The following is a 23379-nucleotide window of genomic DNA, read 5'->3' on the forward strand; positions in this document are numbered from 1 at the left end:
CAGGCAGATAAGCTGGTAAATTTTCAATTCTTGTCTTCATCTATGTCATTGTCACATGCCTGTCAGTTTTGTCACGTCAGTTTTTTAGGTTTGAAATTTTCTTTTTCATTTCCATTTAAGTTTGAGCGAAAACGTAGACACCGTAGGTATTTGTTAATCATGATCAATTTCAGTTTCAGTATGCATTTATAAAATAATAAGAGCGGCCGTCAGTGCTCTGCTTGTGTTTCATTCTGTTTATTAAATTTTGAAAATTATCTAACCAGCACACTCGTCTCGTACTGCCGTGATCTTTGATTATCATCAATAAAACCTAATGTAGGTAGTACATGTACCTTCCAGAAGTAAAGTATTTAACTTAGGCAAAAGCAAAATTCTAAATTTTTATAAGTGACGATACGTGAAATCTGTTGGATAGGTGCTGTTACTATGATAATTTGGCCCTTGGAATATAAGAAACTTTAGGATCAATACAATCAGTAAGTATAAAGGAATTCCAAACTGGAACTATATATGGTATAACCACTATTATTATGTTTTGATAACATGCATCTAGATTGTATTTTAATTATAATAATCATTTACCAAGTGTAAATATTTTAAAAAATCTACCTACACTGCAGTAGGTAGATAAAAAAAATATTTATCTTCAAATTTTTTGTTTAATTTTCATACCTCTTCTTAAGCTTTAGAGATACATGTCCTGTTTAATTAGTATATTATTTTAGTGTTTATTTTATTTCTAATTTTAGATCCAGTAACATGGAATCAAATAAAAAGAAAAATCAGCCTCCTCACCCCAGAGCAAAAGCCAATCCATTCTCAGCTCTTACATTTTCGTAAGTAATCTTTTTATGGTTACCAGCATTTTAGTCCAAAATAATAATTTTGTTAATGTACAAAATTATTAATATAGTTGTATTCAAAGTTTTATTTTGTACAGTGACCCCAAGTGATGTGACATCCCATATTCAACTAAGAGAATTGAGGATTACAGAGAGAATCTCATGTTAAAAAAGCCTTCACTTTATAAATCTCAATTTTTATATCATTGTAACCCTTGAGCCAGGAGATGATAAAGACCATTGAACAACAATAGGATCACAGACCGATCAGTTGTGGTAACTGAGTAGTTGCCATGACAAAATCCATTGTACTAGCTGTATATGTGATAAAATGTGAGTATTTATTTAAAGCATTTGATTTTTAGATGGACCTTACCAATATTTTGGAGTGGTCTCAAAAAGGAATTGGAAGAGCATGATCTTTATGAACCTTTGGATGAACATTCATCAGGTAAAAAAAAAACTTATTTTTTTTTTACAAACAAATTATGAAAGGCATAAAGACTCATGTAAATTTTTCATTCATCATTTTAATACATTCAGGACCTTTGGGGGACAAATTCGCGCGTCTATGGGAGGAGGAAGTGGCCAGGGCTGGCAGCAAGAGAACACCAAGTCTACTTAGAGTTATTTTGAGAGCATATGCCGCTCGATGCATGCTCTATGGTTTTGTGTTACTGGTCATGGAATGTTGCATTCGGTAAGTCATTTTCGTTTTACTTTTAGTACCATATTTTTAGGCTTAATCATTCCCCTTCATCCACTTTGGTGAAATTTGATATTATCTCTCTCCTTTTGCTCCAATTTCCTTACCACTATTTGGGATGTTTCTCAAAGCGTTTCGACCGCTGCAGTCGTGCTGTTATTACAATTTTTCAAATTTCAACAATGACAAGAACTAGTTTCACTATCTGACTTTAAAATAATAAATCTGTACTGTGGTAATGTCAATTTTAGGAATGATTGATTTTGGAAATGATTCCTTCCTGAAGAAAATTGACAGATCGAATCACAGCGCGGCCGCAGCGGTCGAAACGCTCTGAGAACAAACATCTATCTATCACCCTTTTTATTTGTTTCCTAAGAACTATGTACAATAATTTGTTGATATTCTTACTATATATATATATTTCTTAATGTTCTTACTATATACCTATGCCCATATAAAAATAAGTCCCCCTGTCACGGCTGTATGTCTGTCTGAACGCGTGGTAAATTCAAAAATTATCAGACGGATTTTTGTATTTTTTCAATAATAGATTTATGGTTTCACTTGGGTAAAGCCGGGAATGGCCGCTAATAGATCAATAACTATTATTGTATTTACTTCAAACTCCGTCAAGTATATCAGAATTGTTTGTTATAAAAATATAAGTACTACTTATATAACATATTAGATGTTGCCCGGGACTTCGCTCCCGTGCGAATTTCGAGATAAAACGTAAGCCTATAGCAATCTTACATAATGTACCTTTCTAATGGTGAAAAAATTTTTGAAATCGGTTTGGTAGTTTCGGAGTTACTACCTAACTAACAAACGCTTACCTCTTTATATTAATAGTATAGATGAAATGAGCACAAAATTTCACAGTTGTAATAATTAATGTAACTTTTAAACTAAATACTCTAGTTATTTTTATTTCTACAGTTATGAAATATTTAAATAACTTATTGATATCATGTTATATACTTTACACTTTCATTATGTCTCAAGTGCAATTTGTTTTAAACTGTAGATTAGATAGCAGTCTGCAGACTGATCCTTATTACAACATAGGCGATTGCGCGGAAGCCACGTCAGTTCCATTGAGCAACGAGATAATAATAATGTCTCAGGCGTTTATGAAATCTGTACAAATCCATGAACACTTCTTTCAGTATTTTAATTTTTCATTTAAATATTTAATAAGATATCAGTAGATGAATTGAGGCCAGTCCACATCAGTTTATTGTACGCATGCGGACATAGGCGCTTATACAATGTCTTGTCTTAAAATTCATAAAAAAAGTGCGTGCCTTTCTCAGGAAAAGTGTTTGTTTAATTACGAAAACTAAGATTTTGAATAATATTTACACTTACGTACGTTATCTATTATATCGTGAGCCTATGGCGTTTAGATAAGTTTATCTCTAGCGCACGCGTCGTCGTTAAGTTTGAAAGGTAGTGAAGATAATAATCTTGATTTCTCGTAAACTGTTGAAGTAGCATTATAAGTGACAAGTTTATCTAATATAAATGTTTTGATTTAAATATTGTGTTAAAAATGTTGTAATTAATAGTAAAAACTGTCGCTAAGCGTTTTAATTACTTCTCATATTATTAGAGGGTAGATACTAGCAGCAGAATTCCTTTGTCGATGTTTAAATTCCTGGATATAGTTTTTATTTTATTGACTGGTACAAGTAATTAGTTATTATTGTAATGGCTTTAGGCGGTGATTCTGGATTCCCTTCCAAAATTTAGAACGCCCTTACTGGTCTGCGAGAGGGTATTAGAAATCACAGAAAGTTGAAAGAAAACCCTACCCCTGTTCAGATTCGACTTCCACGACGGCGCTCCCACTCCAAATGTTGCAAGCTCTGTACTGTAATATATATTCTCGATTCTTAAAAAGTTTTGACGAAACGCTTATTCCATTAAACAAATCAAGGGACACTTATTGGGCTAAAGTAAACTGTTTACATAGTTTATTGCTTATACTTACGCAATTATCGCAAATGACCTACGGAACACATTCACCGGTTGATCATGCATTTGTTTTGCAATCGTGTCACTGACCATTTCAAATGACAATTAAATAAGTGTAAATATATATTTATTTAATAATTTTCACATACATATAATTAAATTAATTATTTGCGTTATATTTTCAACATTCAATATTTTAAAAGTTTGTGTGAATGGTTTACAGTTTTGGTTTGCCGTTGTTTATATGTCATATCGATTAAATTACTATGTTTTTAATATCAATATAGGAAACTCAAGAATAGAATCTGTAGGATATTCATTGAAATTACATTTATAAAAATTTAATTTATTTAATGCTAGTTCACTTCTTTCAATTCCCACCCAAAGTTTGGCTGGAAGATATTGCATTGGCGAAAGAAAGTCCGCCTTTGCGCTCTATTGTGGTTTAAAACCTTATTATAATTTATGAGTCTTTTGTAAATATTGCAATAAAGAGTCTATCTATCTATAAATGTAAAAGAATTCCATGTAATCTTCTAAGTAGGTACTACCTAATTGCGCTGTTTTCGTTGGTTTAGAGGATACATTATTATTGACCGGGAGATAAAACAATAGATGATTTATTACACCTATCTGAAGGTGAGCAAACGTTACGGTTACTTGAAAATCGTCCACAAGGTTGTTTCCTAGTACTGTTCCATTCTGTTATGCAACTCGTGTCGCCACAACTCAGTTACATTGAGCTGGTAGCTCTATTCAATATCAGATCTATGAAAGCACGCACTGTTCATTCATATTTCGTACCAGGTCTAAGGTTAATTCATCTAATATTTTTTTAATATCCAAATTCAAATAATTTAATTCTTTTTATTAAAATCGGGCATATCTATCTGACTCACTTATCTAGCAACGCACAGCCAAACCACTAGCTCTAAACATGAAACAAAGCTATTAAACAAAGCTTTTACTTTTTTTTTAATTTATTTTAAAACCCTTGCCAGGAATTTTAGCAAAGACAGCATATCAAGAATACCTACTAAACGCGGTTTCTATAATTAGCTTTGAGCCCTTGGCAGGTAGATAAGTCGGACATAAAACTTAATTCTTTATGCAAACTATGAAATCGAGAATCCGAATGGAAAATTAATTAAAATTAAATTAAATTAGTCAACCGCATATCAAGTTACCCTACATGGGTCCCTGTACCACAACAAAAACGGCTAATTTGCAATGATTTTGGATAGCTTGATGTGCTGTTAACTGTACACGTGAACAGTACAATCAGATCCTCCTGCGATAATTATTACTTTTTGATGACGTGTCTCACTGCTGAGCAAAGGTTATTATTTATTTTTCCACCCATCTCAGTCCAAGGCAAATTCTGGCCATTCTATCAAAAATTATCAAAAACAAGTACCTATAATGTAAAATGTTTACAACATCGCCTTATATGTAACCCTTGGGCTTAATGGATTAGTAATGAAGATGTAGGTGAAGTACCTACATTGTAAATACGATACGGCACGTACGGCAGCGCAGGCAGAGTGATTACCACGAATTGACCATCATGCTCGTTTGTCATCCTATTCAATAAAGACATATATTATACAGATTTGTAAGTCATCAGTCATAACGCTTTATTTATACCCACCCTCGTTATACTATGATACTGTGACGTAGTAATCACAAGCTTCTGACGTAGCAAACGTGTCATATAACAGAGATTCCACTAACAAACTAGAAATAGCACGTGTATGTAGCAGAATCCTACTAATATTATAAATGCGAAAGTTTGTGAGGATGTACCTATGTGTGCATGTATATTTGTTACTCTTTCACGCAAAATTTACTGGACCGATTGTTGTGAAATTTGCTACATCGGTAGAACATAACCTGGAATAATACATAGGGTACCCCGAAATTCCCACGGGAGCGAAGCCCCGGGGCGCTGCTAGTAAAATAAAATTTCCAAAATTACCCAAATATTGCTTTGTTATGAAATAATAGTCTTATTCATACGAGACCAATATGTGTGCTTGTATTTATCACTTATTGTCGATGTCCGTCGAGTATTCAAACGTGGTATGTTGCTATTGTCCTCGACCGTGACATTCTCAGTCAACGAGTGATATTCTCGTGTTATCTAACGTTCACGGTGACATAAAGATGCCTTCTTTCTGGGTCGTTACTCTCCCGACCGTGGCCAGCTCACCTACTGGACTTGAAACTTACACTAAACACTTTTAGACAACAAAGTTGCGTGCGTACTCTTGCGTAATTTTTCCACAAATGTAGCTCGTGTATTTTTAGATGAGCGTTCTATGGCTTTTTTTTTGCTATATCTTATATTCAAATGTTTTCTACGTGCCGAGACGCTTCAAATTTATTAAAATTTGCATGCAGCAAATTATCATCATCACCGGACTATCTGTCATGCTGACCTATAATGAATCCGTCATAATCCACCATTTCATCTTTCAAGCTATTCATCGATCTTCGGAAAACTTTTTGGCAAAAATAATTTCAGCTATGACAGAATTAGCCTCGCGTAGTGACAGTTGGCAAGATTCTCGCTGGGTCAAGGTTTCGTCAGAGACGGGCCTTCAGTTACAATACAAGGATAAAAATAATGTAAAATTGATCACGTTGAAATATAGCGTCACTAGCAATATTGCAGTATTAGTAATGAAAGTATAATAAAAGCGTATTATGCTTTTATTATTTATTAATAACTAGCTTCGCCCACGTTAATTTCCCAGGGAAACAGGACTTTTCCGCGATGAAGAAGGACATAGGGTGCCTACCCTATGTCCTTCTCCACACCTCAAACTATATATATATTCAAAATTTCAAGAACATTAGTAGAGCGTGAAGAGGTAACAAAGAAACAAGCAAATAAACAATTTTTACCTTCGCATTTATAATATTAGTTAGGATAAATTAATAATTTATTTCCTTATTTCTTTTTTCATTATTTGATATTGAAAGAATGAGACATAATAAAAAATCAGGTATTTAACGTCTGACAAAATGAATATTTCTTTTAAAAAGGGTTAGAGTATAATCGTTATACTCCTTATAACGATTGCTTGAAGTTGCATCGAACGATTTGGCATGACAGTATCTTTATTTGTATGAGCTTGGTTGGTTAGGTTTTTTTTTAAATTCCTCATAAGCACAACCACGTAAATATAAAATGATTCATGTGCACAAGCAAACTTTGCCCGGTCTATTGGACTCATTGCGTTATGTGATAAATTCGTTGGTATTTATTCTCAATTCATTATATAAGGCGCGTTTAGATTCTTACCGTAACCCTTAGGAATAAGTGGTTTGTTAATGGTCTTTTTAACCACAAATTGCACGGTTTACATGTGCTTAAAACTTTTAACAAATCTGGCATGACCCTGACTGTACGTAGTCATTATGGTATACGGCAAAAACTACATGTCATAAATGCTTGTCATCTATTTGAAAACTAAAAAAATTACGATAAAGAACGCCATTATGCCACAAGACGATGTACCAGAGAGTTACACAATATGTATATCATACCAATAATAGTCATGCTATTTATCATCTCCATGGACATAACAGCTGGCCGCAGAAGCCTCATTGATCATCATTTACTCAATTATTAGCAATTTTTATTATTATTAGTCATCATCACGAACGTAAACCTTTGAATTATGAGTTCCTTCCCTCTTATAATCTTATTAAACTTCATGAAAGTAGGCCAATGTAAAGTTATTAAAAAGTATAAACTAGATGTTGCCTGCGGCTCAACTCAAACCACCGTATAAAAATTTCTATGTTACTCCTGCTTATCTACTCCTCACCAAAAGTCATAAATATACATGCTGCGTTTTGACGTGAAAAAGAGGACAAGCGAACCTTTAGTAGGACCTCTGGAATTTATCTAAAATCATATTTGAACATTAATCCTTTAGTGGACACGAAACGAGACACACAATAAATTAAATTCTTGCCACATATATAAATGTCTAGCTAAATGTTATAAATAGCCAAAGATTTGTATAAATCGGACGGTATTTTTTTACTTTATTATATCTACTTAGTGCTACGACTGCTAATCCTAGCTATTCCTTCCTTCCCCAGCATCCACCAGCCCCGCCTACTAGGGCTATTCATAACTTACTTTAGTCAAAATGACCACTTTTCCTTAAGAGAAAAACTTATCAATCTTAAAAAGGAATATATTTTTGCAAGAGCCGTCCAGCTTAATACTACTGCACACCAGTGAGCTAATTTATCTCGCTTTGTATTTATTTTATTTAGTCGCAATTTCTTTGGAAAGTAGAGATTTTAGAGGTCATGTTGTTTGTTGTATCAGTCTAGTTCAATGAGCCACTCACTTATAAATAATTACGCAAGAATTAATAATAAACTATTTATCTTGCACTACAGAAGTAATAAAAGTGTAGCTTGATTAATTAAAGAAAAAAATACTCTTATCTAATTATAACATTAGACAGTTATCTGTAGAATATTTATCAATTATTGTGTTATGTATGTTATGTAACTTGATCAATTAGATTAAACTGTACTTACATAATAAATGATGTCGTTAAGTAATAAATTTAAATAAGTAAGTTAAATTTAAAACAATTTATCATCCAATTTTTATATTAAAGTATAGATTTTTTATTTATATTTGTGATATATTATTACAGGCAATATATTTGTGTAGACATGATATGAAAATAAAATCTGTATGCGCATCTGTATGGGACATTGAAACGAGTCAGCAAGTACAACTTCCATTTATGATCACAATTACGTTGAACTGGTATTTTATTTGTGCCCTTTGTGACGATTGTATTTATGTCAAGTATGTTCGGACAAACCAGAGTATTTTTGATGTTTTTGAGTCGTTAGTAGTGCTGTACGATGTACTTATGCAAGAGTAAAGAGACAAAAGTAAATTTATGATAGTATGCCTAGACGATCGCAATATTTTGCGAGCAATTATATCTACATGTATATTTAGTACTTGGGCACGTGGTTTATATACTTTTTCTTCTTCAATAACTAAGACATCGTGTCGTACTAATTAACCAATCATTTTCCTCCCTATTTTGATACATAATTCCTGAAACAGTTATAATATATTAAGCCGTCTTTCAGGATAGCCCAACCAGTGTTCCTGGGAAAGTTAGTGGAGTATTACAGTCCAGGGCAAAACTCTGTGGCCAAAGAGGAGGCGTACCTCTACGCGGCCCTGGTCATTTTGTGTTCGGCACTCAATGTCTTCATGGTACATCCGTACATGATGGCGATCCTCCACATGGGCATGAAATTCAGGGTCGCGTGCTGTTCACTCATATATAGAAAGGTTAGTGACGTGACGTCTGCCTATTTTTATTCTTTATAATGGTAGTTCGTTACCATACGATATTTTCTGAACACACTCGATAAGTGTGACGTTAAACAAAACAATGCCGTAATATTTTGTTCAAGTGTGTCAGAAATAAATATGCCATTTATTTTTTTAGTTACTAAACTAAGTTTTATGAAATGTTTATTATTAACTTGTTGTCGAGACACAATGTTTGACCGGGCATTTTCACCGGTTAGTAAGGTAAACGTTAATATATTGATTACATAGTTATCCCTAAATCACAACCGGAGTAAACCCGCAGCCTATATCTAGTACGACATATTACCAAATGTGACTTAGGTATATGAAATGAACCTATAGTATATTTACCTATAGTATAGTTATATGTACTGAAAAAGCTTTGTTATCTATATTGATAAGATTTTTGGTACACTCCTACATGTGTTTGACGCAGGTCAAAGTCCAATATGTATTCCGGTAACAATACATCGCATTTGTCAGCAATAACACGTGTTATTCATAAAACAGTATTTTTACTTTAATTGAATAAGAAGTTTATGACGATTTTAATTAACGACGACGAGTTAGTGTTGATTATATTTTTTTAACAACTTCATTTAATAATCAACTTAAGAAATACCATATTATATATCTTATTTATAGAAACAATATTACAAGTCCAATTTTACACTAATTTAGCATTGTCAATTGCAAAATTAACCAGTTTTTATTCTAATTTCACGTCGTTTTCTTGATTGTTGAAACGGCGTCAAGGAAAATTAAGGTGAAGGAGACATAAGAAGTTTAATTCTTTATGTTTGTCATTTTAGACGTAATTATCAAAATTGTAGCGCAAAGATTATACAATTTAGGAATAAAATAATTTTATACTTTCAGTCTCTAAGGCTATCAAAAACGGCACTAGGCGAAACCACAGTCGGCCAAGTAGTGAATCTCCTATCCAACGACGTGAACCGTTTCGACGTGGCAATCATCTTCCTTCATTATCTGTGGATCGGGCCACTCGCCACCGTCATCATCACATACTTCATGTGGCTGGAGATCAGCTGGGCCGCGGTGGTGGGAGTCGGCGTCATGCTGCTCTTCATACCTCTGCAAGGTACTTACGTCATGACAATTATCTGTGGATCGGGCCGCTCGCCACCGTCATCATCACATACTTCATGTGGAAGATTTTATTGGATAGTGAATCTTTATGGGGAACTGAGTAAACAATAAAATATAGTAGTTTGAAATAAGAATTTTAATGTATAATTATTTTTACAATGCCTAGACCGTATACAAAACGTGATGTAGGCCAATTGTTTATACGTATTCAGCTATCTCAGCTCAGTTCATGCCTCTGACCAGTATTCTAGTGACGACAATATTACGAAATTGACATAATGAAGTCAATGTTCTTACGTAGTGAACAAATATTATATATACATTTTTACTACTGTCTATACATTTATATGCAAGATTATGTTCTCTTGGTAACTATACAATAAATTATAATTACTTTTTCAATATGAAATGAAAATTAAACATTTTATTATTGAACAACATACATTTTTAGTATATGACTCATTTTAAGTATAAGCTACTGTGTTAAGAGTCACTGACCGTTCTTTGCATGAAACTATAAATAATGTCTCAAAACATTTTTTTTGTATTATTAATTTCTGACTGTCCTATTTAATTGATATTTTTATTGCAGCATATTTGGGTAAACGCACCTCGGTATTGCGGTTGAAAACGGCTTTGAGAACAGACGAGAGAGTACGTCTCATGAACGAGATCCTGTCAGGGATACAGGTCATAAAGATGTACACCTGGGAGAAACCATTCGCTGATCTAGTGGCCAAAGCAAGGAAGTAAGTGCATTGTAAAATCATTATTAAATTTAGGATGATATGCATCACTTATTGACGTCAAAAAATTACTTGAAGTCAACTGCCGACCTCCAAAGTGCAGTTGGAGAAGACGCGGAGCAACAAACTTCGGTGCAGTATTGTCACCAAAAACGTTGATTAATAAATTTGGTCTTATGTTTGTCTGTTTTAATAAATATCTAATCGCAAGTTAAATATGTGTGTCCTATTTCATGTATTACTGGTAAAAAAAAAATTAAACCTTTTTGTATACTTGACTTGAGTTACTATAGTTGCTAGTTGTCTACATAGTTTTTTACTAACACTAGGTTACGCACATTGTACACCGAATTCATGAAAGTCCAAAATGTAGCAGTTCTTTAAATATAAAACTTAACTCCACAGACACGAAATTAAGCAGATTCGGTCGACATCGTACATCCGAGGGGTCCTCACGTCGTTCATAATGTTCATGACGCGGATCTGCTTGTACTGCTCCATCATCGTGTACGTGTTGGTGCACAACAACATCACCGCCAAGCAAGTGTTCGTCATCACCAGCTTCTACAACATCCTGCGGCAGACCATGACCGTGTTCTTCCCTCAAGGTCAGTCACCTCATATGTGTTTTGTTCGATCCTGTAGTATTATTTCTTTGTTGTATTATACCTATCTATACTATTATTGTTATAAAGAGGTAAGCGTTTGTGTGTTTGAGGCGGAAAATCTCCGAAATACCTATCCGATTTCAAAAATTACCCATTAGAAATGTACATTATTCAAAATTGCTATAGGCTATATTTTATCTTAAAATTCCCACGGGAGCGAAGCCTCAAAGCAACATCGAGTAGTATACATATTCACTTACAGTATTTGAGTTTAAACAAGACCGTGCGACGAAGGACATACCTAAATAAATGTATTTTTTCTTTCCTTAATTGTATACGAAACTATAAATAATAAAATTATAAAGAATGCTAGCGTCCAGCATTGGCAAACCGCTTAAATCGCAGGCTGACTAGGCATCTGCACAAACCGTAAAAAAACGAACTGTTATTATCGCGCTAATCCTGGCTTCTCATCTCACTCACATACGTACGATTGATGATAATTAAATACGGGGACACTCACTTATTATGAACATGTCTTCTCACTTAAATTTAATCAAGTCATGCCATTGTGCACAATAACGCGTTTGTTTCATAGATTTTCTCGCGACTGTCCTACATATGACGTAGCTTAGTGTCAGAATTTTAAAAAGGCTCATTTGTTTCAGGCATTGCTCAAGTAGCAGAAGCGACGATATCAATAAAACGTCTACAGAATTTTATGCTATACGAGGACACAAGCAAACCAGTACCCGGCCTTGCCGACATCCAGACCTCTGTCAAACCGAAGATTGTGGAGAAGGAAGATAGTAAAGAGCTTATAAAGGAAAAGGAAAAAATAGCAGTTCCTGATGAAGTGCCTCACGAGGCGTCGCAGTTGCGTGCCGAGACTTTGGAAGCTGAATTGAGAGGAAACGGTACTCTATTTACATATTTTTATTACTTTAGTACCGCCCTGCGACTTCGATCTCGAAAGAAATTCGGGAAGGTATCCTATGTGATAAGATATTCTATCAAATTCAAATAATTAATTCAGAAATTAGATCTTCTCAGGGACTTTTTCGCGTCAAATTTTATATTATATAGTAATTTCTGAGAAAGCTACAAACAAACATATCTATGTTTTAATCTTAATCGAAATCCATCTAGTAAATTTTGCGTGATTAAGTAACAAAATATCTTCACGCATTCGATCTCGCAATTATAATAATAATATATGATTAACCGGATGCCGTTTTTGAAATGAGTGTAGTAACGGCAACGTCTCATACTTAGACGCTGAGTGCGCCCTGCACGAAGCCGAACTTTCACGTATCTCGTACTGATATTGTGCAATCAGACTTTAACCTGAGAATTTCGATACAGCGGATTAACTTCTTTGTTCCTCCTTGAACATTAGAACGATGCTAAAGTTGTTCAAAATTACATTTATTTTTTATTGTTTTGTGCAGGTAAAGTAGACTTAGCGCCATTGGAATCAGGAGAAGAAGACGAACAAGAGTTATCAGCGCGCGTGGATCAAGACGCGCGCGGCGTGCGCCTCAAACACGCCACGGCCAAGTGGATCGTGTCCCATCACGAGAATACGCTCACCGATCTCTCGCTTACTATCAAACCTGGAAAGTGAGTTAATTCATTTATTTAATTCTAGCATTATGTAATACATTGCGGGCTAATTTAACCGCAGGCCGCGGTGTTAGCCGCGTGATTATTTTAAAAAAATGCTTACGCTTTTACGCACAGTAGCGTCATCTGCTTTATAAAGTGCTATTAACTAGACCTAATGTATACCAAATTAAAGCATTAACGAACAAAGTTCTCCCAATGAATAATTAGGAGAAACAGATTAATTTGCGGCGTAAAAAGTTAACACAATATATTTTAAGTAATATTTTTACGACATTCCCACAGGAGCAAAGCTGCGGGACACAGCTCGCTAGTAGTTTAAAAAACTTTACTGGAAGTTCGTAATGTTTCAAAATATACCGATTGTCACCAGGTTGATAGCAGTGATCGGTCCGGTGGGCGCGGGCAAGTCGTCGCTGCTGCACGTGCTGCTGCGCGAGCTGCCGCTGCAGTCCGGCACTCTGCACGTCGGCGGCTCCGTGTCCTACGCCAGCCAGGAGCCCTGGCTGTTCGCAGGTTTATATGTTTCTATATCAAAAACATCTCACCTCTACATGCCTAAATTCAAATTCAATTCTAAATATTTATTCAGAGTCCCATATGACTTCTCGAAATGAAGTTATTCCGGTTCAGTCATTTTACGTCTGTCTATATAGTACCAATAAATCCAATCCACAGCACATAAAATTACAACATTAGAATTATTACAAAAGAAATGTTATGTTATGAAATGTCCTCTAATGGTTAGATTCTAACCATGACATCATTACGCTACTACAAGTTTGTAGCAGAGCGCACTTAGCAAACCTGCAAAGATGACATTCAATAAAAAAAGCGTACCCTGAAGACATATTTTATGTAACAAGACAATACAAGACCTGATAGCGAGCTGTTCAATATTTTTTGTCAATGTAAAGTATATCTACAGAGACCGCGTTAAAGCTCGCTTTTCAATGAACGTCATATTAGATTAGTGTCTGTTTATAAAAACTGCGTTGTATTTCAGGCAGCGTCCGTCAGAACATTCTGTTCGGGCAAGCAATGGATCGTCCGCGTTACAACGCAGTGGTTCGCCGTTGTGCGCTGGACCGCGACTTCCAACTGTTCCCACAAGGAGACAAGACTGTCGTAGGCGAGAGGGGAGTCAGCCTCAGTGGGGGTAAGAACGTATATCTTTATATAAACAATAGAATGCTGGTTATTGCAGTAGAATAAAAACGTGGATTCCCAATGCTGACCACAAAATACTTTACTACGTTTAAAAATCGAATTGGGAATTACCTAATAACTTTCAAATAGTTTAGCCGTTTGCACTACTTTTTTTTTTTATTTTAGCGTAAATTAGGCTAGAACTATTTAAATTATTTGTATTTTTTAATATAATATCGTAACATTATATTGAAGAAGTGGTGAATCCTAATTAACTATCAGGTGAGAAAGCAAGTTAATATGCAAGGATGGCGCCTTCTCGCTCATGTTCTAACACCTGTATTGTTAACACATTTAACATTTAAACTCTGAGAAGCTTAAATCATTGTAGCTGTGTACTTTAAATTACTCTTTTCACAGAAAAAATCTGCGGGCTATCGATCCGCCGCTGAAGGGTTAATTTACCAAATAAACAATTTTTATTTATTTATTTCTGATTTCCAGGACAACGCGCTCGAATCTCGCTCGCCCGCTCAGTGTACAAACGCGCAGACATCTACCTATTGGACGACCCTTTGTCAGCCGTGGATGCTCATGTGGGCAGACATCTGTTCGAGTCGTGTCTCGTCGGCTATCTCCGGAACACCACCAGGATCCTCGTCACCCATCAGCTGCAGTTCCTCAGAGACGTCGATCAGGTAGGATTCTGACACTTTCTGAAAAATATTTATTCGCTATATTACTAGTAAATAGCGTTTTATATATGTATCATTTATTTTCTAGATCGTAATCCTAAAGAACGGAGCAGTCGCAGCGGCTGGCAACTTCGAAACCCTCAGTGCTTCGGGTTTAGACTTCGCGTCTCTCCTCGCTCGGGATCAAGAAGAAGAGGTGAAACCGGCGGCGGAACAACCGACGGCTGACACAGAAGATTCTATGCTTCAAGGTAGTTTCCGTAAGCGGCAGATGAGCATACACTCGGTAAGTTATATTTTTTAAATAGTACATTATAAATTTCGTCTTTTTTAAAAATACAATTGGAAATACAGAAAATGATAAATTATACTGTATTATTTGATAAAAAATGTGATGTGATGTTCCTCGAGAAACCATAAGAAGGGGCAGTCGTTTACGACGAATTTTGCGCATCTTACTAATATTGTGAATGTGAAAGTTTGTGAGGATATATGTATGTTTGTTACTCTTTCACGCAAAATCTACAGGACCGATTGTTATGAAACTTGGTACACGGGTAGAATACAACCTGGAATACCACATAGGATACTTTGTATTCCGAAATTTCCACGGGAGCGAAGCCCCGGGGCGCGGCTAGTCTATAATAAAAAACGAGCAAACGAAACGTGTTTATGTTTAGCGGCTCCCCTACTTTAGTCGTGGACGTCACTAATGGCGTGGCTGTGATACAGGTGAGTTCGGTGGACAACCTGACGGCGACGGCGCCGCCGGAGAGCGGACGCACGGAGACGGAGCTGCGGTCGGCGGGCGCGGTGTCGGGCGCGGTGTACAGCGCCTATCTGCGCGCCAGCGGCCCGCCGCTGCTGGTGCTCTGCATGCTCTGCGTCGCCGTGCTGTCGCAGGTGCTGGGCTCCGGCTTCGACTGGTGGACCGGCTACTGGTCAGTTATATATATATATCTCTTTTTCTCATTTTAGTGTTTTTTCTTTCTCATTTTTTTTCTTTTTTCTCTCGCACTGTTACATCCTACTAATGTTATAAATGTGAAAGTTTGTGAAAATTTATATGTGTTTCTTACTCTTTCACGCAAAATCTACTGGACGAATTGTAATGAAATTTGGTACACGGATAGAATATAACCTGTCATAACACATATGGTACTTCGGGAGCGAAGCCCCGGAGCGCGCCTAGTATCCTCATATGATGATATCAAGCCAGCACTTTTTTTATTTACCCACAATATAGTTGGACGCAGAAACTATTATCACTTTATGAAATGGTAATTTAATATGGTATTTAGAGCTTTATTAACAATGCTTCCTGATAAAACTGAGTTTTTCTCATTCATTACAGGGTTAATTTGGAAGAAGAAAATCCATCAGTGTTGCTGAGTGCAATGGAGCGAAGTAATTTATCGGGCCCAATAGAATTGGCGACTCATTATCAGGAGCAGCTCGTGTCGGACGTATTCTATAATAGCGCCAACATCTCGAGATACGACTGCATTTATATTTACACAGGTAATAGGCAACAGAACACAATTTTGTTTTACTTGTCTTTGAAGGATCACACAATTGTCTACTTGAGTGGTTTTAAAAAATTTAGGTATTGAATAACCAAACGCAATAATTAAATGCCACTTTAATTTATCAGTTTTATTAATTACGTGATTTATTATTATTGTTTTAGGTATTGTTGACTCAAAAATCGTGACATCGCACATGTGTCAGTATGACACTGAAGCTCCGTATAAATTTTTGTTTATTTGTATATTTTAGTTTCAATATTAGTTAAAAACTATAGCCAACTGTTGAATCAATATCCAATAAAAAAAATAAAAGAATAATTTGGGCGATATTTGTTAAAATTGATATGTTAATGAATCACTAATCACGTAAAGTTTTTTGCAGGTATGGTGGTGGCGCTAGTGGTGATATCGCTGATGCGCTCGTTCATGTTCTTCTCCATGGCGATGCGCGCGTCCACCCGCCTCCACAACAATATGTTCCAGTCGATCACCCGCGCCCCAATGAGGTTCTTCCACGTCAACCCTTCTGGCAGAATCCTGAATAGGTTCTCTAAAGATATGGGGGCCGTGGATGAAGTACTGCCGGCTGCGCTTTTAGATGTTTTACAGGTGAGGTGAAATATTATTTTTCTTGCGCTTTGGAAGTCTGTAGACTTCCGAATTTTTTACCCCAATCATTGATCATCAATCATCCTAAGTTGAATAAAGAATTTTTAGTTTGAATTAATCTTTTTCACCTTACGTACGATACGAATGAGATAGCAATAATATTGGACAATTAATTTTATAATGAGGGCTAACGCGAATGAATTCGCCGCTAGGGGCGCTGTTGTTATGAAAGGTTAATTTCAAGGAAAATGAAAAATATTGAGTAAGTATGCTTTATTTTGTTTATGACTAAGAGAGTTATAGTTACAATAAGATATAGTGTACATTTTTGTATTACAGATCGGTCTTTCCCTAATCGGTATCGTGGTGGTGGTGGCGGTGGTGAACTATTGGCTGCTGGTGCCGACGGTGGCCATTGGCGTGGTGTTCTACGGCCTGCGCATCTTCTATCTGTCCTCTTCTCGCAGCATCAAGCGGCTCGAGGGTGTGAGTGAGTCATCTCTGAGGCGCATAGACTCGATTTATTTGCACGAATTGGAAATGTTTCTGGAAGCCAGGCCGTGAAAGGTTAGGTTGTTTTATACACAAGTGAACAGGCGTGCGACGTACTTGATGGAAAGTGGTCACCGCGGCATAGGAATGCCACCAACATCGTTTTTGTGGCGTAGTGGTCAGAGTAAAATTTCCTTTTTCACAACTGGTTGTGAAACTCAGTAGCTATTCAGACCGAAAGGATCGCAACACGTTTATTTCTGAGGTACCCATGCAAACCTCTGGTAGTGTAGATTTATGTCAGGTTTCCAGAAATGATGGAAAAATAAATTACGTTGCACACTGTTGTAGTTTTTTTTGTGGATTCTTCAGTTATATAATATTATTCAGTCTGTTATACTCAAGTAAAAAATTCACGTCTCGATTTCGCGATGAAGGGATTCAAATCAAAATCGTTAATTTCTTCAACAACTAAGTGATTAATGGGTGACCTCCCCCCAGCCCGCAGCCCCGTGTTCTCTCACCTGAACGCGACGCTGCAGGGCATCACCACCATCCGCGCGTTCGGCGCTCAGGAGGCGCTCATCAGGGAGTTTGACAGCCACCAGGATCTGCACAGCTCTGCTTGGTGACTACACACTTTTTTAAATAACAATAACTAGCGACCCGACCCGGCTTCGCTCGGGTAGAAACAATTAATTAATTATACATCTAAACCCGCACAGATTTTTTTTATTTTTCTTTGCGGTTTTCTTTTATTGTTGAAAACCGCTTGAAAATTTATATGCGATACACCAGACGCGGTAATTATTATCCATATTCATCCATACTAATATTATATAGTTAAATAGTAGATTATTTTTGTTTGTAACGAATAAACTCAAAAACTACTGAACTTATACGAAATTTATCATAGAGATGGAATATAGTCCTGCAGGAACATAGGTTATTCACCGCGGACGAAGTAGCGGGTGGAGCGCTAGTGACATAAAATTTTTTTTTTTTTCAGGTACTTATTCATCGCAAGCTCCCGTGCCTTCGGCTTCTGGCTTGACCTGGTGTGCGTTGTTTATATAGCGTTGGTTACAATGAGCTTTTTAGTCATGGGAGAAGGTAAGTTTTTTTTATATCTTTTTTAAACTTTACTTATGTTTCATATTTTTTCACCTCTATATAGAATTAAGGGTATGATAGATTCTTATTGAAGCTGTCCTATCGAAACCACGTTATGAAATGTATTACCTATATGGGTATAGTTCAATTAGCTTTACACGACCAAAAATTCAAAGTAAAAAAATAATACAAGAACACATGTGATGTTGTGTCACAGAAATAAAAGATAAAGCTGCGTATTAATGTATACGCAGTTTTATCTTTTATTTCCGTGCGTTTTTTCCTGTTACAATAAAAAGAAAAGCGTTTTAGACATACACGAGAAGAAACGGCACAAAGTGCTAATATCTATTGTCTTTCGCTAAACTTCATCTGCGCTTTGTATGAGATGGGCCGGATTGGACCGTTGTATGGAAATCTATCTCATTTGGGTATGCTAGCCTTTAGGTAGTCTTTTTAAAGTTGTCTTTAGTTTTGTTTGTGTTTGAATTCAGACGAATACGGCGGTAACGTGGGGCTGGCCATCACGCAGGCGATGGCTCTGACGGGCATGTTTCAGTGGGGCATGCGGCAGTCCACGGAGCTGGAGAACCAGATGACCAGCGTCGAACGGTAACGTGCTCAATTTTGTTTATTTTGTACTTTATTGCATGAAACGTAAGACGTAAGAAACGTGAATAGTGATAGCAATGGCGGACTTGTACCATGGAGAGAATCTAAATTAAGGTTTCAATTTCCTTTATTTTTGTTGTATTGCTTCTATTGTGCTCCCTGAGTTGGTTAGGAAAAACGCTAGTTATCATTTTCTTCTTTCTTATTGCAGCACTTGAAAAAGATTTAAACATCACATTTTGATATAGAAATTGACAACCTCACAACGTGTTAAATTGAGCACGGGTGATTTTCATTGGTGGCCCCATCTGCGTCGAGCTTTGCGTAAAAAAAAACCTATAAAAAAATATACAGCATCTTTCGTTGTGTTCTATTCGCAGGATCCAAGAGTACTCGCACATCGAATCGGAGCCGCCGTTACAATCGGCGCCGGACAAGAAGCCCCCGCCATCTTGGCCAGAGTCCGGGCGGCTGGAGTTCCGCCATCTGTTCCTGTACTACACCCCGGGAGAGCCCCCGGTTCTGAAGGACTTGACTTTGGTTATCGAACCGAAGGAGAAGGTCGGCATTGTCGGCAGGACCGGCGCAGGGAAGAGTTCACTCATCAATGCGCTCTTTAGGTAAAAATACATATATATTTTCACGCCTGTTTCCCATCGGGACTTGTTTCCTCTATACTCGACTGATACTTTCACTGGTTTCCTCTATACTCGACACTCGCTTTAGGCATGCTTTTCAGTTATAGGTGCTCTTAATATGACCCTCACCTTGTATAACATACTGTAGTATGCCTTAATGTCAGTTAGTATGACATAACAAAACTCTTGAACTTATTCAACATGTATGATTTCTACAGATTTATTTATTATTTTGTCTAGCCTTATAGCCCAACTACTCTATTCATTTGACCCCACCCAGACTACTATACTGCCGTGATAAGCAAGAAGCACTCAGCCAACATTTTTAATCGAATTATTTACATATTCACAATCAATGCAAAAAGGCAATCTGCCAGAAATTTTATTTAGGATTATGAAAAAATGTCTTGTTTGCCACTCTTGCTGCAATATAATACGGACCATTTATGAAGAACTTACAAACAATAATGTTCCAGACTGGCCACAGTCGAGGGCGAGATTATAATCGACGGGCGGGAGACGTCCACACTTGGACTACACGAGCTCCGCAGCCAGGTGTCCATCATCCCGCAGGAACCCGTATTGTTCTCAGGGACCATGAGACACAACCTGGACCCCTTCGACGAGTATCCTGACCAGGTGCTCTGGAGGGCGCTAGAGGAGGTACTCGATAGATTTGTATTTTTATCATCTTTCTAATTTGTGTGTTATACCATATATAATAGTCAAAAATATGCTATAGTATGATGGAATATGTATAATTAAACACTATTTGCTACTTTTCAGCTTATGTTAATTTATTGGCTATCAAACTTTATTGGACAGTCGATTTTCTTACCGATTACGCCATGAGAAGGTATAATTAGTATGGGGCGTTTTTTAAGTCTAAAAATCGACAATTTTTTTTTTGTTATATTTCAAGCGTTAAAATCAACTCGACGATCAAGTCGGAAGCGCGCCATGACAATGACATTTTGATATATCACAGTCATAGTCTCTTTCTAACTCAACTGGCATCGTTGCACCCAGCTAGCATGTTCTCAACATTTTTCCATCATCAATCAACATATTAATATCCAACCTTTTCTTATCCAGGTGGAGCTGAAAGAAGCCGTGATGGAGTTGCCAGCGGGCCTCAGCTCCCGCATCTCGGAGGGGGGCGGCAACTTCTCTGTGGGCCAGCGCCAGCTCGTGTGCCTCGCGCGGGCCATCGTGCGCAGGAACCGCTTGCTGGTGCTGGACGAGGCTACTGCCAACGTCGACCCACAGTATGTTATTCCTATTCATAAAAAATATTAAGTATACTTTAATCTAAAGTATGCTATGTCACTATTGCATTTTGTAATATATGACATTGACACAACGGGCCTTTGGTCACGTTTTAAACTTTTTTATGAATATATAAATGCAAAAATCTGTCAGGTTTTGACCGCCGCCGGACCGATTTTGATTATTGTTTTTGTAGATGTTCATTATTGTTGTTTTGTTTACAGAACGGATGCCCTTATTCAAACAACAATAAGAAATAAATTCGCAGACTGTACTGTACTTACGATAGCTCATCGATTACACACCGTTATGGATTCTGATAAGGTAATTTTACTTAACCGAGAAATGAAAAACGTTTATTTAAAGGAAAAGTCTTCCAGATAGCAGTCGGGCGTGGTGACCACGTCACGGAGGTCATCATGAATACCGTCGATACATATTTCCCTTTTGCTAGAGAGAGAAATAATAAAAATAAAAATTAAACATCTCAGTTTTTAATACTATTTTCCCTGTAATAATAAATATTGTGATGATGCACTGTGACAGGTGCTGGTGATGGACGCGGGACAGATGGTGGAGTTCGAGCACCCGCACGTGCTGCTGCAGCGGGCGGAGGGCGCGCTGCGGGCCATGGTGGAGCGCACCGGCCGCTCCATGGCAGAGACGCTCACCAGGATAGCGCACCAGGTATCATAAAACTTCCTATTTTCTTACAAGTCTTATTATGAAAACGATCTTTAGTTTTTTTTTTATGATTTTACTGCAACTTCAATTAAAATAGAAGTTAGTTTTTTAGTAGTTTGAACTATTATTTGATTTATTTTCAACAAAATTCTACAAGAAATAAGAATATAGTTTAAATTGTTGGATAAAACGAAATGTAGACTTGTTTTTACGTTTAATAAGGTATTTCCTGTTGATCTAGAATCATGAAATTCGGGGGAAATAAGGGTGTTGTAAACACAGATAAAGCAAAATATCCGAAAACCGTAAACATTCAAGTTGTCAAGCAACCCAAATACAGATGCAGGCGACCGGTTTTGATAAAATATTCCAAACCCAAATGAATAAAAAGCAACGATAAAATACTACATAACGACAACAACTTCTTGGCAATGTGCAATAGGATTACTGGAAGTATTATATAATCTGTGATATGATGATTAACCTGAGCTCCAATGAGCTCACCACTCGGAATTCCCTCGTTTAAATTTGAAGTTGAAATATGTATTTCTAACAATACTATTTGTTTTCAGGGATACGACAAGAAGCATCAGCCGGCGCCAGCAAGCTCAAATTGATGCAGATACATCAATACAAATCTAGGGTATAAAATATGCACGTTCCTATACAGATTAGATAGATAATGATCTGATCATTCGAATCAAATAGCGCGGTCTAGGACTGTGCTAGAAAATCTATAGATCTGTCAGCAGTTTTGGGGGACGCGCTGAACATCGGCATTATTGCAGTAACTTTAAAAAATTAACTCTGAACCCAAGTGCCATTCCTTCAAAGATTAACACGCTATTTTATTTTATATCTATGCATTCCATGGCCACCAGTTTGGCGCGTCCCAAATACACTATTCTCAACGAATGTCACAATTTTCAGCATATTTAATAATCGAATTTATTTTTAAGAATATTTGTAATAGTACTTATTATACCGTGAATTTTACAAAGGACAAGTGATATTTTTAGCATATTTTACTGTAACATAATCTACCAAATTGTTATTACATACTGTGATTTTGGAATGTCGAATATATAATTATTGAAAATCATGAACATTGTCTTTAAAAGGCGCGGTCCATGATTCTCTAACTATAATCTGCAGTTAGGTTGTTTGTGCTTCGTACGTGAGTACAAAGGAACAATTTAAAACCGTGGCCTTATTTATATTAATTATTATGTACTTATTTGTAATTGAAATGTCAATTGAATTAAACATTGTTACTTAAATCTCTTGTAATTAGAAATGTTATTATTATATGAATGTTTTATTCGGTGATATTTAATTTGAATGTTATTTTTGATATGCGTGCGGTGCCAGTTTGAATTGTATAAACTTACACTGTGAAACTGTTGTTTTGTATGCAATCAAATACAGTTTATATGCATAAGAGATATTTTTGTTTTCTTTTACCTATTCTTTCGCCCACCGTCATATTTTTATCAATTTCGTTTGTTTCTAAAATTAAAATCTGAGCAAATTATCTCACATCAGTTAAAATAATTTTATTACTTAGTATTACCTTGTGTCTAAC

The 23379-nt window shown here is 36.4% G+C and overlaps 1 protein-coding gene across 5 annotated transcripts; it reads left to right on the forward strand.

Annotated features, from left to right (window-relative positions):
- The first annotated feature begins 97 nt into the window (after nt 1–97).
- Nucleotides 98–23239, forward strand: LOC128670078 (ATP-binding cassette subfamily C member 4-like). Of its 5 annotated transcripts, none has more exons than XM_053745446.1 (29): nt 98–318; nt 419–479; nt 753–839; nt 1211–1296; nt 1389–1545; nt 7654–7794; nt 8683–8890; nt 9794–10016; nt 10617–10773; nt 11176–11378; nt 12047–12295; nt 12830–13001; nt 13378–13520; nt 14011–14163; nt 14658–14851; nt 14937–15134; nt 15581–15789; nt 16203–16369; nt 16760–16986; nt 17326–17476; nt 17980–18106; nt 18488–18591; nt 19086–19203; nt 19584–19823; nt 20318–20504; nt 20937–21109; nt 21335–21434; nt 21657–21797; nt 22367–23239. In XM_053745446.1, exons 3-29 carry the CDS (start codon nt 763–765, stop codon nt 22409–22411), a joined length of 4350 nt encoding a protein of 1449 aa, XP_053601421.1. In that variant the 5' UTR covers nt 98–318; nt 419–479; nt 753–762; the 3' UTR covers nt 22412–23239. The 5 variants fall into 5 exon arrangements, with proteins under 5 accessions (XP_053601421.1, XP_053601423.1, XP_053601425.1 ...); XM_053745447.1 differs by having other exon boundaries at nt 125–142; XM_053745448.1 differs by lacking the exon at nt 419–479.
- The last annotated feature ends 140 nt before the right edge of the window (nt 23240–23379 follow it).

The sequence above is a fragment of the Plodia interpunctella genome, chromosome 5, assembly GCF_027563975.2.
Source record: "Plodia interpunctella isolate USDA-ARS_2022_Savannah chromosome 5, ilPloInte3.2, whole genome shotgun sequence".
NCBI classification, from domain to species: Eukaryota; Metazoa; Arthropoda; class Insecta; order Lepidoptera; family Pyralidae; genus Plodia; species Plodia interpunctella.

Coding starts and splice junctions, on each gene's coding strand:
- LOC128670078 (XM_053745446.1), top strand. CDS start 763: ATGGAATCAAATAAAAAGAAAAATCAGCCTCCTCACCCCAGAGCAAAA. Junction 7,795..8,682: donor CTTAATACTACTGCACACCA/GTGAGCTAATTT, acceptor GCCGTCTTTCAG/GATAGCCCAACCAGTGTTCC. Junction 21,110..21,334: donor ACTGCCAACGTCGACCCACA/GTATGTTATTCC, acceptor TTTTGTTTACAG/AACGGATGCCCTTATTCAAA.